Genomic DNA, 17,539 nt, shown 5'->3' on the forward strand with positions numbered 1-17,539 from the left:
TGCCCGGCGCGGCCGCCCCGCCAGCAGCCGCCTCCGTGCACGTGCATACGTATAGCTAGAGATACGGGCGGGCAGGGCGCTCGCCGTCCGCGGGGAGCGGGGCTGCCCGGTGGCAGCCCTGCTGACGCCGCCTCAGGAGCCTGGCTGCCCATAGCCCTGCCGGGGGATGCTAACCTCAGCGCCTCGCCAAAAACTGGCGGAGGGCTGTCTCATACAGAGCCATCGTGATCTATAAGGTCTTGCCGAGTATTTAGTATGCAAGCTGCAAAGTATACTCGGTATATAATGCTTTTTTTTTTTTTGTACTGTTATTAAATGCAGTTAATCAGAGTGGGTTTTCTGATCTGGACCCTGTCCTGAAGCTTCTCTCAAACAAAGTGCCTTTCCCTGGGTTTCAGTTATGTCATGAAAGTGTTTGGTTTAATTTCTGCAAGTGAGTAACTAAGCAGCTGCTAGTGCACACCATTTCCTAATTACAAGTGTAATAATTACAATTAATTAGAAATGCTAGTTACAGTAAATACTGAAATTGTTATGCATATGGTATGTGTACATTGCACATAAATATGTATGATTTTAGCACTGAGCGGCAGTTACAGTTGTTGGCTTTGTCAAGTTCTTGGCGGTGAATTTTGGCTTGTAAACATCATAGAGAGCAATAATTTGGGGGCTTTTCTGTTTGCAAACCACTCAGCTTGTCTGTCAGAAGCCATGCAAGGAAGAATTGTATGTGTCTGTGCAGCCCTGTTACCTGAGTGAGCGCAGCCCCAGAGCAGACGGACGCAGTGTCGACGGCGTGGGTGGGAAGGAGCCCTTCTCCCAGGGGAGCGTGTGCCAGCGCTCCCGCCTCTCGGGTGCATTGGCCAAGGCTGGGCGTGAAGGGCTGCATGCTAAAATGCTGTCTGTCCTGTGCTTGCAGGTGGTTCTCCTGGGGATCGACATCCTTTCTGCACTAGTGTCCCGCTTGCAAGATCGCTTCAAGGCCCAGATTGGCACAGGTAAGGGGTCTGCGTGTGAGTCAGGGGGATGTTGCCATCGCTCTGGTGGGATCCACTTTGGCTGCTTGTACACAAAGCTTCCTTTTTCCCCTGGAGAGCACTCGGGAGTCTCTGCTGAAGGGTGGGAGACCTCGTCCCTCCATTGGGCGGGGGGAGAGCGGAGGGGCTGTGCCACTGTGACGGTTTTCTTCTGAGGGATTTGGATATTCCTGTTTTCTTTCCTCAGTGCTGCCAAGTTTACTTGATAGGCTGGGAGACTCTAAGGACTCGGTGAGGGAGCAGGATCAGACCTTGCTGCTAAAAATCATGGAACAAGCTGCTAACCCTCAGGTATGCTCGACAGCCCTCTGCAGTGTGTGAGAGTGACTGGCTGCTTAAAAAGGAGAACTTTTTTTTGTCAGACAGAAGGTTTTCTCCTGTGGCCCCGTCTCAAATGGCTTCATCTCCCTATGCTTTTTTGAGATATTCGCTTCATTTGAGAATGCTGTTGCATGTCAGGATACACGTGGGAGTGTGAGTGTCAGTGGATTTCCCAAGGATGAGATGGGTGGATGTCAGTGTAGTTGTTCTGGGTCCTTGGAAAGTACTTGCTTTCTTTAAGTAAAAGTTATCATTTTAGCTAGTGGGGAGTTACTGCGAAGTCAGTACAGAACAAACATAAGTCAGATCTAAAAATGTCTTTCTACTTCTTGTCCTGTTCTGCTTGGATGGATGTAAAGCTTATATTTTAAGCTCCATAGATGTTATGGTGTACGTCTGCTGGAAGAAAGAGTCTGTCTCTTCCTCCACCTCTTGTTTTCCCGTCCCACCTTCTTTTCTGTCTTCCACAGTATGTGTGGGACAGGATGCTAGGAGGATTCAAACACAAGAATTTCCGGACAAGAGAAGGGATTTGTCTCTGCCTTATTGCAACACTCAATGCGTAAGTCAGAACCTCCTGCAAACCTACGTTATGTACACAAGCCTGCTTTGTAACTCACAGTGGTGCCCTTTTGTTCTTTATTCCCAGATCTGGAGCTCAGAGTTTAACACTGAGTAAGATAGTGCCACATATATGTAACTTACTTGGAGATCCAAACAGCCAGGTAAGCTTTTCCTGTGAGTCACATCTAAAGGTTGTGCTGATTGCCTTGCTGGTAAGCGAGGCTCTGCGTTCTGGGTGGTAAATTAGCTAATTGTGCTGCTGGTGGTGAGCTCTGAACAATGCTGTTCGTGAAAAGCCCTTGGCTGGTTTTGAAGAGGTATGATTTGAAGTATGCCTAAACCAGCATATTGGTTACTCCAAGAGTTCAAAAGAACGACGTGAATCTGCAGGTGAGGTGAACAGAGCAGGAAACCTTTGTAGGAAGGGAGCTCTTGTACCTGACAGCCTGCACGCAGGGGAGGCTGCAGGGATCCCTCTGGGTTTGGTGCAGCACCCTTCACCTTCAGAGAAGAACTAGTCTGGGCAGGGAAGGCAAATGGGAGCAGTCGGACAGCCTGGCCACGTGCGCTGCCAGAAGTTGTACAGAGAGATTCTGAATAAGGTGTGGAAGCTGTACAGGATCCTTAAATCAGCGATGCAAAACAAATTAAAATACATGTTGAAAAAGAAAATCTGTCACTGCTATGTGCTTTTTGTCCTGCCCTGGACAGGACCTAATCTGAAATCAGAAGCAAGTATGTGAGGTTAGTGAGGAGGAGAGGGATGGGGAAGCAGGTTTCAAATTAATCTCGTATAACATGGGTATTAGCAGTTTTTTAATATCCCCTTTGCCTTCCTAGCATGGGTGATGCATACACATGATCCAGGTCTGGAGCATTTAGCTGGAAGGAAGCATGGGATGGCCAACTGGGGAATGGGGTTTACACTGGCTCTGGAGTTGGCCATATTCCCATGGCTGTCAGGGCCTCCTCTTGATGAAGAGGAGGACTGAGTGCGAAGCAACCTTCCCTTGCTGGTTGTGCCAATGCAGGAGGATAAACCTGTCACCCCAAGAAGTTTTGAAGGAAGCTTAATGTTCAGGGTCCTTTGTAGTTCTGAGCCACGGCTGAGCAAGCTGTTATTCTTTGAGGGTACACTGGGTTTAGGACTTTGACTTGTTGCAGAGACAGTCACCTTGGTCCTGCCATTGGTGAGCTGTTGAATGAATCAGAAAGTCGGTGTGGGGACTGAGGCATGTTTTCCCTCTGCACTGCCTCTTCCATGTGCCTGGCACAGCTCGTTATTCCAGTCCCCAGCTGCAGTGGGAAATAAGGCTGATCTCTTGCCCCTTATCCTGGGTCTGGTGTCTCATCCTCAGAAAGCCCATGCCCGAACTGATCAGACACAAATTGCTGTCAAAGTGGCTCCTGGTTGAACAGCACCTGTCCTGGGCTCCCCTAGGGCTGCTTGTGTGCTGCGAGTGCCTTCTCCTGAGCTCTGGGAGACTCGAGCTGTGCCTCATGCTCGGTCAATGCTGCCCTCTCTTGGTGAGAGATGATGGAGAAACACAGATCCAGGTCAAGTGCAGTGTTTATCCCTTTTGTTGTGGACATGGAGCTGTTTCGTTACTGCCCTTCTCAGAATGAATGTGTTTTAGGTTTTGTTGTTTCCAGCTAATGCAGTTTAAGAGCTTGTGTAACCCAGTGAGCGGCTGGTATGAAAACTGTATTTAAACTATGACTTTTTTCTCAAAAATAAAATTGAGCATTACAGCTTTGTTATTGCTGTGGTAGATTAAAGCAAGTATGATAGTAGGAGCTCCCTGCTTTGCCCAATATGGGGTTTACCCAGTCCTGCAACCATACCTCTGATTAACTTGACACGCACAGGCAATCCTTCCAGATCATGCTGCGAGGACCTCCGTGGTCGGCTGCACTGCGTGCCGCAGCTGGAGGGGGCATGGCAGCAGGCTGGGGATACGGCAGAGCTTGTCACCGTGCCCTGGCGGCTGTGCCCCTGCAGCTGGCGCCTGGGCCCCAGGGCAGGTGGACTCTCTGCGGGCAGAGGTGCAGGTGCTGCGACCTCCTCTCCCTGGCTGTCGGAGGCAGAGGGAGGCTGGGTTAGGGTCTGCGTACCCAGAAACTGGGGACACCAAAGAGTCCCTCCTGAGCTGTGCCCAGAAGTGTACAGGGCTGATGGGCAGAGAGAAGAGAGGCAAGACCGCTGAGTAAGGGCTGGCATGAGTGAAGGCAGCAGTTTGGAAACTGGCAGAGACCTGTTGAACAGGAAGGCTGCGGAGCAGGAGAACGGGGCGAGATGAGCATGAGTCAAGTGTTAGGTTTTTTTTTGGTTCGGAAGCAGGGCACGTGTGCCTGCCCTTTGACTCCCACCTACAGGCGATTCTAGCTTGTGCCCGCAAAACATCCTGTGTCTAGTCCTGATGCGTGTGGGTGCTTCCATAGCTGCCAGGCTATCTTCTGAGAAGTAGAAGTGCACGGCTCCGTGGGTATTTCTGTAGGCAGAGCAGATAGTTCATCTTCTCTGCCTGCTGTGTCTGATGGAGGGAAGGGGGTTCAGTACAGAAAGGTGACACTTTAATCAGATTTGTGGCTCTTCTGTTGAGTGGAGGGAGGGAAGGATGTGCTCAGCAATTTTTTGCAAATCAGTCTGGAAAACATGCAAAATTCATGGTGACTCAGGTGATTGATTACTCCTCCCTCCATATTTTGTTATCAACATAGAAACATAAGTTTGTAAGATGGCATTAAAAATCAGTTTGTTTTATAACATACTAGCAATATAAGGTCTATTCGTGTGTCTCCTTGCTTTTTTGATCCAGTAAATGTATCTGTTGGACACAATGGGTGGAGTTTGGCAAAGGCAGCCAAGTTCCCTGTGTACGAAACCTTTCATCTTACGTCTTGACTGCCCTTTCAATTAAATTAGACCTGCTGATACTGCTAATATCTGAAATGCAGGGGTGGAAACTCCTTCATGAACTCTGTGGTAACGTGCGTAGTGGCAACTGTTGTTGCTGAGAAATATGCAAATCTCTTTCTCTCTAAGGTAGGGCAGGGATTTATTTATTTAAATTATAAAGGTGATTGATTTCTCTCATATCTCACATTCAGGTTCGAGATGCAGCAATAAACAGCCTTGTGGAAATTTACAGACATGTTGGTGAACGTGTAAGGGCTGATCTCAGTAAAAAAGGATTACCCCAATCTCGGTAAGTTGAGAATATCCTTATGTCTTCACTATTTTTTGGGCTGCTTTTTATTCCCTTCCTTTAGAAGGCTTCAGGAGCTGCATGATTGAACTTCTTCCTGGGATCAGGGTTTTTTGGTGTGGTTTTTTTTTTTTTTTTTTCCCCCCCATCCTACAAATACTCAGGTTTCACTTAAAGTGGGTCCTGTACCTTTGCCAAGCATGCCACAGCATCTCTGGAAAACCAATAAAATTATTACAGATGTGTAGTTAACTGCTTTAAGATTAATGTGGTGTTTTCCCTGTATGTTCTGCATGTGTAGAGAGGACACTTTAGAGCAGCCTGGGTTTATGCCACTTAGAAGGCTGTCATAAAAAAACCCCACAGTCAATATCATCAGTTCCAAGGCTTTATTAAAAAAAAAAAAAAACAACCAAAACAAACCCACCCACACCAATACCAAAGCCCTGTCCCTCTGCTTCTGCCACTTCAGGTGTGGTAAGAAAGCTGCTCTCTTGCCGCAACCTCCCGTGCGCAGGGTGGAGCATGGTTAGACCTGAGGATGGGGTAGATGGCAATGTGTCAATGCACAGAGGGAGGAGGGAAGAGGTTGTTTCAGAGGTGGGGTGCACGCAGGGGGAGGCAGTCCTGTTGCCTGTTGTTCTCCAGTGAAAACATCTGCTGCCACAATGTGGCTTAAAGAAATAAACTCTCTGGGAAGGAATAATGAGATGTGATAAAGATCATCTGCTCCACTAGGCCTGTGATGACGTGAATGGGAAAGAAGTGTCAGGGCCAAAGACAAATGTTGCGTGAAATTGTTTTTTTAGGGGTGTGTTTTTGTGGTATTTCTGCAAATAGTTAAGATCAGCAAAGCGGTAATGAACTGGAAATGCATCTACAATTAGACATGTCACATCTTCAGTAATGTAGTATTTCCAATTGTATCTTACACCTCTGTAGTATCAGTTGTTTCTCAGTTTTTCTTATCAGCTGTTGCATGTTGTGATTTTTTTTAATTTTAAAATAACTTCCCTCCACACTGACACTTTTAACAGTGCTCCCAATGACCTGAGTGAAGCAAAACTTGTCCTATAACATCTTAAACTAGAAGATTCTGAAAAATTAAATTCAACTGTTCATGGTGTATTTCTTTAACTTTCAAACAGGTTGAATGTAATTTTTACAAAATTCGATGAGGTCCAAAAATCTGGAAACATGATCCAGAGTTCAGGTGGTGAGTAGTACTTGTATTCTTTTTGGTGTTTTTAGCAATTTTCAATTGGTGAGGTGTTCAAATGGACACAGAGCAAGCATTCTGTTAGGGAAAACAAGTATGGGTGATTGTTCAGAAATATACACGTGGCTTTTGCAGCAAATAAAACTGATGTTTAGTTAATCTGCTCTGTCTTCCTAGTAGTATCAGAAGGAGAATGAAATGTAAGTTTCAAGAACAGAAGGTGTTGTTAGAGCTGTCCTTCTTTTCCTCCTGAGTTTTGTTAGGGAAATACATCTTCTGTTCTCAAATCTGTGTGCATCTTTGTTTAAATTGTTCATAAGGTAAATTAAACAGTAATTTAAGAGAAGAAGCCTTTTCAGTTTAATGCCCTAAATAGTACAGAAAGTGTACGCATTAATGTAGTAGCGTTCCATTTAAAGCTCATATCGTTTAGGGATTGTATTTTGCAGTTCCTAAGTTTGCGTACTTCGTATGTTTATGACTGATAGTCAAAGACCCTTATTGGAGCCTTAATTCTGTCTGTCTTGTCTGAGACTAGTATTTTACTTACTTTGAAAACAAGTGTTTATTACTGCTTTTCTTATCGATAAGCTTATGAGCTAGAAAGTATTTTTAATAAGTAAAAATCATTTTTTAGGAATAGATTTTGGAGAGAATTCTTGGTGAGGGAATTCATCTTTCTGCCAACAGCCGAGTAGAGCAGAGATGAAGAACATGGGTTCAGTGCTGCGGGTTCCTATCAAGTTCACACCCTCCGCAAGGCCAAGAGCAGGAGAGGTGATGTCCCCAATCTTTCCCACGATGCTCTCAGAAGCCAAGAGAGCAGAGAGGCCTCTGCTCTTTTAAATGGGAAAAAAAAATCTTTTTCACTTCTAGGCATCGTTCTTCTTGCCACATCCATTTTAAAATATGGTAAACTTCATCCCTGCAGGAAGTAATAAAATTGACTTATTTGAAAATTCTGAAGTTATATTTTGGATTATTCAGAAGTGTGATGTGATATTCTCTTGTACATTTGGGAACAATGAAGACCTCTAGTGCAGGTTCCTCTGATGGAATGGGTTAAAATTATGCTTTTGCATAATGTGGGAAAATACTAGCTGTGTAGGTAGATGAGGCTTACAGTGGCAAAAAAGTGCACTTGAGAAACAAATGTCCTTGTACTTTTTTAAAAGGGGGGGAAGTAAATATTTAATACCTTAGCAAACATCTTAAGGTTTACAACCTCCAGGTGTTTGTTCTGAAATGCTAACTCAAACTTAAACAAGCTTACTGCTGATCCAAATTCTCTGCTTTCCACTTGGCTAGGCTAAGGTAGAATTTTTGTTTTGCTAGTAGTGGAATAGAATGGGCTTTCAAAAAAAAAAAGTTAATTTGATGCATCATTGTACTATGTAGATTACTGTTGTCTGGAGTTTGAGGAGGCAGACTTATGGTCTGTGGTGAGATGTTTTGCTACATGGTCTTTTTGAACAAATGCCGTGGTGGGATGGTGACTGTGGGTGGGATTTCTGTTGGGTTTATTCTCTTAGGGATGGAGGAAGATTTGGGAGCTTAATGTGCCCCTAGCCAAACTTAAGCTAAGTTTACAGAGAGTTTTTCTAATCCAAATGAAGGTGATCTTAGTAGAAAATCGGGTATGTCACAACTGATTAGAAGAGTATTTAGTATGAAATAGGTGAGATACATGTAAGAATAAACTTCAATGAAGAGCAAGAAACTAGAGTTAATTTATTTCCAATGCAAGTTTTAGCTGTGCAATCATTTTAGCATCTACGTGTCCCAGAACAGTACCAGAGACATCACTTGCTAATCCTTGGCTTCTGATGGTTCTGGTCTCTAGACTGAACATCCTAGTGCATGCTGTGATGTGATTCAAGGCTGCTGGCACCATGGAAAACACCAAAAGAAGCAAGATGGGACAATGGGCTTGACCTCTTCTGGGCAGACAGTTCTTAGTGCCATCTCTTTCCAAGAAAGCAAACCATCTGTTTTAAAATTGCCAAGGAAGGATTCCATAGGAACACTTTTTTTTTTTCATGAGTGCAAGTAACGCATCTATGTGTATTAGATCTGCTAGTTTTAGGCTTCATTGAGAATTATTTTTTCTTTTAATACCCCTTCCTCTGTCACTGTTTTGATGAATTTGAAGATTTAACTTTCTTGCACAGACAGTGCCCAAGACCTTACACACTCTGTCTCATGTCCTTGACTCCATCAACAGGCTTTTTGTGCTTCCAGACACAAGTACTCCTCACTCTGCTTAACCTGATCTGCTGATGTCGTCTTGCTGTCCTGGCTCACGCTGTGGCTGGATGCAGTCCCTAGAGTGTGTGTGTGTGTTAGCATTTCTCCTCCGTTCAATCTCCTGTGTGACCATCAAGACCAAAAAGTAGCATGGGGGAAAGGGAGTTGGGGAGAGTGGAGGAGTGTTAAGGGGTCAAAGAGCAAGGTGTGGAAAGGATAGGATCTACCATTGTTCTGCCAGAACCTTTTCATCTTTCCTAACAATTAAAAAAAGTCTGTAGTTTCATGAGTTAATTTTAAAGTAGTTCTCATTTGTGAAGCTGATAATGAGAACATTAGTTATTAATACCTTTTTGTGTGTGTGTTTGAGGGGAGGGTTCAATTTCTCATAGTGCTATAGGCTGGCTTGTTGCTTCTTCCTCACCCTCCAAGCACAGCACAATTACAGCATTACATGCTCACCATACCTCATGTGTCAACAGCTCTGTGCAGCTTTCAGTTTATCTTTTTGAGGTTGTGTAAGCCAGTGGAGGAGGCTTATCTTCACCCACGGTCACAAGTTTATTGTGGCTTAAAGACAAGCTGAGTTTGTTGGATTTCTTGTGTCCCTGAGCCTCCTGCAGCTTTTGAACAAAGGTGGCGCTTTCAGCGGTTGTCAAGCACCAGGGAAGATGATAAATATTGCACATCCAAAAGACTTGCCTTTCTCAGGAAATAACTGTCTAAGTCTTGTTAATCCTTTGAGTCTGGCAGAGTATGGTACTGATTATGAGGGTGTCTATCTGTTATCATTAATACCACTCCTTTTAGACTGTAACTCCACCAGGCGAACACACCACTAATGCTTTAACCTTCATGTCATATGGCCTGGATCAGATGACTTCAGGCAATATGGTGCAGTTGTACCTTATCTTAAAAGCTCGTGTTAGTCCCTCTCTGTAGCTAGCATGTACTATTTCTAGCTCTATGCAGGCTGCGTGAGTGTCCCAGAGGTTTTGGGAGGCAGACTGGCAACTGTTCATGCAGACTGCAGTCTGTAAGCCCTTGTCAGTGTAAAATGGCACTGCGGAAGGAGCAGTGTCAGCTCCCTCGCGGTGAGTTTTCTGCCCTGAGCTGCTCCCTGTGTTGGGTGCATACCAGCTGCAGAATGGACCCGGCTGAAAAGTAACACGCTTAGCCCCTTGGGGAAGGGCTCTTCGTTGTTTAGGGTTAACGCATGGCTCTGAAATGGAAAGGTTAACTGAAGCTCTATCACGACATCCCAGCTCACTGGTAAAGATCAAGTCTTAACTTTTTTTAATGTGGTCTTATAGGTTCACTATATTCACCCATACTTCTCTGGTGGGTGGCTCAGGTGGATAAGCAAGAGCAAACTGTTGGCTAAAGTGTCACTCATAACTGAGCCCTGGCCCAGGAGCACTGGAGTTGTGCTATTAGAAGACTTGAAAGTTGTTGTCAAACCTGACTTACTGCAGCACATAGCGGTACTGGGCAGGTGGAAAAGCAACTGTGGCTTCTGAAATGGTGAAACATGGCAAAAGAACTGGTCAGAGAAGAATGATGACTAAAACTGGTCTCTCAGCTCTGAGACTACTGTTCGGGATAAGTTTCCTCTACCAGCTCACTGAGGATTCAAGTAAATGAAAGCAATTGCAGCAGCGTTGTTCGTATATCAGGAGTAATTTGGAAATTAGCGAGTATGCTGTAAGTTGTTGAAGATTTCTTAACTAACAGTTCCCAAGACATGAACAGAAATCTTACTCAGTCTACTAGAAAAGGTGCTTAAAATAATAGGGCATTTTTTGATCCCATGAATAAATCTAATGAATCAACTCTAATCAGAATGTGAATTTTAAGTCTATGAAAATAATTCGTGTGCGTTATATTTACTTATCTTTCTATACCGCAGTCCATTAGTGCTTCTTTGAGTTTATCTTGAATTGCTTGATTATTTTTTTGGCTAGGCTTTTGTTTTTATCATTTAGTAATACAAGAATCAAATGTGTAGTGGGGTGGGGGAGGTTTGCATAGTAATCTGAGGTGTTTCATTAAGTCAGAAGGAGGTTTTGGCATGCTGAAGTAAGCTGCTTGTTGCTAGGCTACCAGCACCCCTTATAGCTAGAATATGAAGTTAAAATCCATGTTGGATTTCTCGATTCTCGGTGCATCTCTGTTTTGTTATTTGGCATATAATTAGCCAGCCTCTTGAAGCAAAAATTACAGTTTTTTCCCCCTTTGGGCCTTCAGCAAGCTAATTATTTTTTGTGTAACTTCTTTTGCTAATTATGCAGATGCCTTATTCCCCTGGGACAAATACATTTTCATCATGAAAGAGCCAATAATTGCCAGCTAGTCAGCTGCTGTCTTCGTGTGGCATTGTGTGATGATCTCTTAGTTGGATGTGATACAGAGAGAGGCTATTGGACATAATCCGAGACTTCAAGAAATCCATGCTGCACAGGTTTCCTTGGTATTATGTCTGGAAGGACCTGAACGTAAAGCATACAGTTCTTCCATGGATTTGAATTGACTTTGGATCAGACCTGGACTCCAGAAGGCTTTATAATCAAGTTTTAGGACAGATTAAGAATGAAATAAGTGATCTCCTGAGAGATACAGGCTGATAGGAAACAATGACCCAAACCAAAGCTATTAGTAACCAAAATGTTTCGGTGTGTTTTTTTATGCTCTTGATCGTTGCGATTTCATAATATGACTTTCTTTGATGTAAACTCTAATTTTTTTGCAAAAGTCACACAATTTTTGGGAGATGCTTCTACATTGGTGCATGCAGGGGTACTGTGGTGGTGTGCCAGTATGGTACCTATGGCTAGGGAGGGGATTGAACTTTGTCTATGCTGAATTTTGACTTTGCTCGGGAGAGCAAAATTTAGGGATAGTGGAGGTGGCAGTGGTCTTGGGCTGCAAGGATATCAAAGTAGGAGATCTTAAAGCCAGAAGTCTGGAGCTGAGATGTCTCCCCCACGGATACTTGCACAGAGTAGGGTGAAGGGAGGATGCAATTTCAGTAGTTACCTGTGTGAGTTAGTGTTCTAAGACTAAGCAGGTTAATTAAAACAATGCTAAAATAGCAGATGTGATAATTCCAGTTACTGAAAGCCTATGAAGAAGGAACAATGTTACTTTTGAGTAGAACTACTTCTATATTTGAGATATTGTTTAAGGTAAATATGCTATTTGCTGAATGAATCCTGTTTATGAAGTTGACAACTTTGAGGCAATTAGATGGAAACTAGAACTATTCTAGATTCCTGTGTTTTGCTGGTAATAAAGCTGAATCACTGGATGCTATTTTGATGTTTATTATAAGGAGGAAAAATCACCCACATTTGCCAAGTATCGCCATGCATCTTGGGTGGGATATTGTTTGTTTGTCAACACATCCAAGCAGCAGAATTACAGATTGGAAGGAGGGGTGACTGTCTGTGATAACAGAGAGGTTTTGAACCAATAAATGCTGCATTGTGCTTATCTGTGTTCATACCTCCTTGTGCAATTTAATTTCCATTATGGCTTGTTCTCTATGAATAGTGTTTTCAGGTTGAAATAGAAAATGAAATATAAAATTCATTTCACTGACTCAGCATTCCTGTGGCATAAAAAAAGCAAGGAAATACCCCTTCACCTGCTTGGGGGCTGAGAGCAGTCATGTCAGAGTGATATTTGAATGAGTACTATTAACTGATAGTACATCCTTGTGGAAGGTATAAATGGACAAGATGAGCTCTGCTCCCATTCTATTACACAACTTTGTAAATAAGCATATTACTGCCTCCTGGATTTTAAACTCTCAAATTCAGAAGGGAGGAATGTGAGCAAGCAGGCATAGGAGGACACATGGTGCTCAGCTGAAGGCTAAGCAGGCTTTTATTTTGGAGGAGAGGTGGCAATCGTCTGCTAGGTCACAGAGAAGTCGTTCAGGAGGGTGGAGAGTTTGCTGGTGGTTAAGTTGCTGAGAGACATGTACTGTAGGGCTGCTCCCGGAGCACAGTGCTCTTTCCCAGCATCTCGGGAGCACTGCAGATAATGACTACAGGGAAAGGTAGGTGCTAATGAATGCATCACAGGGATGGACGGGTTTATTTGTTAGTGTCTGAATATTTGCTTGTTAAACTTCTTTTTAACGGTGTGAAGAGACTGAAGCAATCTTGCAGTAAAAGTGGAACTTTAAAAAATAGCCTGTAAGCATCTGCAGCCTGGGGGCATCAAGCTCAGTTTAAGCTTCTATAAAATATGATAAATGATCTGCTTGACGGGGTGAAGGAAGAGGATGTGTATATATAAGGGAACAGGAGAGGTTGTGAGAGGTGAAGGACAGGTATTTTCAGATACCCTTCCTGGTCTGTGATGTTTTTGAGTGATCACTGAGGCTTTCATTTCCTAACTGTTTCCTTTTGCAGCATCAGTTGGGAAGATTATTTAAATTGGTTATAAGTGCTTTTGAATTAACATTGAATCACAGTTCCAGGAATGTGCCAAATGGAGATATCACTGGCTTTTCTGCATTTTTGTGTTTTTAACTGCATTTCTGTAACAGAAAGGATATCTGCAGAAGTCGGAGAGACTGGAGGGGACTGGGTGAAATGGGAAGGTGGAGGAGCTCTGTATCTATTCACCTGTGAAGAATTAATTTACAGGATGGAAGCATGTATTGCATTTATTTTTGGTACATCAGAAACCTGTGCCTTTCATCTTAGCTTGCAGAGGAAATGATTTCTGTTAGCCATCTTTGCAAAAGCTGCATCTTTTTTTTTCTTCCCCCTCTTCTCTCCATTCAGTGTACCTGTTGTCCTGTTGAAATCATTATTACACTATGGATATAGTAGACTGAATTTAGGAAGTCTGAGATTGTCGGTATCTGAGTTGTATCGACCTTGGTTTTGTGTTGATATTTACTGTCCCAAGGTGTGAGTTAATTGGCAGCTCTTTTTGTAGTGGATTAGAAGGTGGAAATCACCTGGGCAAACTGAATGCTGTGGAATTGATACTACATGTGACATTACGTGCCATTTTTATGGGTAGTTCTTCATTTTAGGGGCTTGGATCCTTTTGGAATATTATGGTTTCACAATGCTTTTCCAAGGCGATTATTACCTGTATTTTCAGAGGAGGCAGGGGATGCATGTGTGTGGTGTTACTTGTGAACAGTCAGTAAATGCCTCCCAGCTCCAGGAACAAAACACCAAAAGCTGTCTAGGCTGGTTCTCCTTCTCATGTGAACTGCATCACCTGTCACTGGACAGTGTCACCATCTACAGCTGAGAGACCTTTTCACTCTGGCTCCTCCTGTCCAGGTCAAAAGAGGAGTTGAGAATAATATGTTATTTTTTCCAAAGCTGGAATTGTGTTGAATAATTAATGTACTTAATTGCTTATTAAAGAAAACAAGCACATATTTGTTGTTGTTAATGAAGCATGATGATTTTATCATGCTGGGAACTTCTCAGCTTTGAAAGATCAGCTGGTGGAATGGAGAGCCTGGGGCCATAGTCCAGCTGGTCTTATCTGTTGGGAAATGTCTGACCTCCAGGTCACCATTGGTTGTCTGAACTGTGGTAGTAACAAATGTCAGAAGGAAAGCAAGTGTGTAAATTGTTAGTGCTGTTGTGTCTTCTGGATTGAATCCCAAGTACCTTGACCCTTGGATTCCCTTGCAAAGAAGCAGTAGACCAGAGTTACTTTGGTGTTGGGTGTATCATCACTTCCCTAACTTCTGATGGTTTTATATGAATACAGAAATGCTCTTTTGGGAAAGCTTTGGTGTAACCAAGCAGAACCACTCTACCACTGCATTTCATGGTATTTCCAACAGACGTGCATAAAATGTGGGCTAAAGGAGTGGGCAGCTAAATGATGAGATGATGCTGTTTAGTGTGGACCTCATGAGCAAAAGATTAACATGCACAATTCTGTTAACACTGATGGAAGTTAAATGCATGAATGTCCTGCACATCTGGAGATGAGCTGCTTTATGCAGGGTCTCTTCTCTTCTTCCCCTTTGGTAAAAGTACTATGTGGATCTGAGGGATCTTAATGGTTGTCTTAGAGAACACATGCAACCTGGAACACGTTGCAAGGATGAATCTACAGTCCAGTGTCCGTAACAAGTATTAGACTGAATTAGAAAAGATCCTACACCCTTCCCGTGAAAACTGCAGTAACATCTCGTAAAGCTGCGGAGGTGATCACATTTCAGTAAGGCTTAGTAGTGTTGCTGTTTTCGCTGCTGTGGTCTTTTCCTCCGATTTCTGTCATGTCTTTTGGTGTCAGGTTGGTTTCATCTGTAAAACAAAGCCTCAAATCTGCAGTGGTCATTGTCTTTAAAATCTCTGGACCAGCTTCCTGGTATCTTCTGTGCTGCTTTGCCCGGCTGGTTCTGTTTTGTAGATCTCTTGTCAGAAAGCATTTAGGGGTCAAGGTTGGAGCAATATTAACTCCAGTGACATTTTCACATGAAAGGACTAGCTCTAAATCTCATGGTTTTGATCTGTTAACTTTGTCATTTATTGTGCACAGCATTCTTCCAGGGGCAAATTTATCAATAGGATGGCTCATATACATGCGTGTGCACACACACACACATATTGATCATTGCAAACGTAGCAGTGATTTTAAGTCAGCCTTTTAATTCTAAACAATTCTCTGAGAGATGGGAGTACAAACTACTCAAATATCCTAAAGGAAGGCTGGCATGCTAAGGGCAACCTGGTGTGAGTAAAAAGTATGCCATAGTTGTATATTCTGCAGGTTCGTGACGCTTATTTGGGTCGTGTTTATGTATTTCACGTGCTCTGGCTTCAACGCTTGTTGGGGAAGCACAGTGAAGTACTTCAGTGAGCACAAGTGAAGGTATCACATGCTGTCTGCTGCTATGGAAAGAATTACAAAAGTGTTCTTGACGTAGGAAACTTTGCCTGAGGCTCACAAATAGTTCAGTCTCCACAAAAAGCGATGGAGGAGTGGGGGTCTTCCTTCCCCCTTGTATGTTGGCTGGATGCTGGGTTCTTGAGAGTAGTCTCCTAATACTTCTTGTAAGTGAATGCTCTGGGCTGTTTTTATATAGAATCACTGTCCCAGTTAGAATTAAACTGCTGTCCTTCAGCAGCAGCCTCAGCAATGGCCAAAGACTGCTTGGGGGAGAGATGAAATTCCTTGCACTTCTTGTGGAGCACTTTGAATTCCTGTGCTGCTGCTCTCATTTGTTTGAGATTTCTTTTCAGGTTGAGCATGTAACAAGTGAACTGGGTTTAGCTACTGTAATTAGCAGCCTCTGGGGACAGCAGTCACCCTAAGGTAATTGGTGAGCTACAGGATAGGCTTTTAGGGGCAATAAGAGTACATGAGATGCTTGTTTCTCCTGCTGGTGACAAACAGCATCCCTGCCCTTGCATACAGTGTATGTATAGTGTAACCACAGTAGCTGCAGCTTCCATAACCATGAGATTTTATTCAAGTGTCTAGACTGAAGAGCACCTGGTTGATTTCTAAAGAACCGAAGAGCAAATGCTTGCAGGCTTGAAGGTCTTTTCAGATCTAGTCACTTTTCATATTCAAATCACTGACCTTAGGCTGGATGAGATTAGACTTCCAAGTCCATCTCTGAGAAAGACATACTAATACAGATGGTGTATCTAGTTTTAACATACAGTGGTAGAACAATAACAGCAGTTATAGCCATGTGAGTTGGGGGCATGAAGAAGACCTTTTTTCTAAACACAGGAGTGGACAAGTGCTGATTTGTTACTCCAGTGGGAACTACAGTTAATGCATTGTCTGTACTTGGCCCTGGTCTGGCATTACGTTGCCCCCCCCCCCCCTTCATTATGTTTGGCTGAACTATTTTGTTTGTAGCTCAGATACAGTGATGTGAAATAGAACAAAACCAAGCTATAATAAGTAAAAGCGTCCTATTTTTGTAGTATTAAGACAGTAAATACTGTATAATGACTGGGTTTCTTCTGCCTGCTGAAGGAATTAATTCTGCCCTGCTGCTCTGTCAAAGGAATCCTTTTGTTGCATTGTGCAAAGCAGTTTGAGTCTTTCTTGTTTATTCCCCTGAAGCCCAAAACTGCAGACAGCCCTGAATAATCCTGGCTTGGTTTACACCCTACACGTAGCCTGCAGGGAGCTCACTGCAGCCAAATCTTCATGAGGAAAACTGCTAATGGCTGCTTCTTTGCAGTTGGCCTTCAGAGTCAAGCTAGGTGAATTTTAGCACAAACAATGCATTATAGAGGAAGAGGTAAATACCTTCATTCACTGTACAGTGTCACCTGAACTGCTTTTCTCAAGAATGGCAAAACCTATAGCAACTGCATTTCCAGACCTCCTTGTTCTGTGGCAGACCTGGCCCATGTTGCTTCAGAGCTCATCAGGGCACCACGAAAGTCCTTTAGATGCTTGACGTGGAAGTTTCTGGTATTAGATGCAGATACTAATGTCTAATGAATATGAAACATATCTGGACTTCATTGAAGACCAGAATGGATAGTGGTTTGATAGTTTTGCACGCCTCTATGCAGAGGTAGGAAAGATAAATTTACACTATTTTTTAGTCCAAATCTGCTCCCTGATGTTAATGGGCTCTTTCTAGTGATTTCAGTGGGTGATGAATTGAGCCTTTTGTAAACTGCTGGTTGACTATGTTGTAATAGCCTTGTATGAGTGTTTTAGGCGTGATTGCACCTAGTCTTTCAGAGGGAAGGGGGAAATACAAGTTTTATGTATGAAACAGTGTTGGCATTGCTTCTCCCAGTGTTTTCTTTATGCAATTGGCATTGGCTCTTAGAGTGTTGGTGCTGCCTCCACCTCCACGTAATGAGACTGTTTGCTTTGGGTGAGGTGTGGGTAGAGGAAAGATGCGTACATCTTTAAGAAATGATGCATGTCTTCCACATACATCTCTCCTGAGTAATGGGACT

The 17,539-nt window shown here is 43.3% G+C and overlaps 1 protein-coding gene across 2 annotated transcripts in view; it reads left to right on the forward strand.

The window, feature by feature from the left end:
- CLASP1 (cytoplasmic linker associated protein 1) overlaps positions 1–17,539 on the forward strand; it is a 186,229-nt gene that overhangs the window by 47,104 nt on the left and 121,586 nt on the right. For both annotated transcript variants that reach the window (XM_009327145.1, XM_009327146.1), the window contains exons 3-8: positions 920–998; positions 1,225–1,328; positions 1,829–1,920; positions 2,008–2,083; positions 5,034–5,131; positions 6,280–6,347. In XM_009327145.1, the coding sequence (XP_009325420.1) occupies positions 920–998; positions 1,225–1,328; positions 1,829–1,920; positions 2,008–2,083; positions 5,034–5,131; positions 6,280–6,347 (517 nt within the window). The remainder of the gene's footprint in view (positions 1–919; positions 999–1,224; positions 1,329–1,828; positions 1,921–2,007; positions 2,084–5,033; positions 5,132–6,279; positions 6,348–17,539) is intronic.

This window comes from Pygoscelis adeliae, unplaced genomic scaffold (assembly GCF_000699105.1).
Source record: "Pygoscelis adeliae isolate BGI_AS28 unplaced genomic scaffold, ASM69910v1 Scaffold227, whole genome shotgun sequence".
Taxonomy (NCBI): domain Eukaryota; kingdom Metazoa; phylum Chordata; class Aves; order Sphenisciformes; family Spheniscidae; genus Pygoscelis; species Pygoscelis adeliae.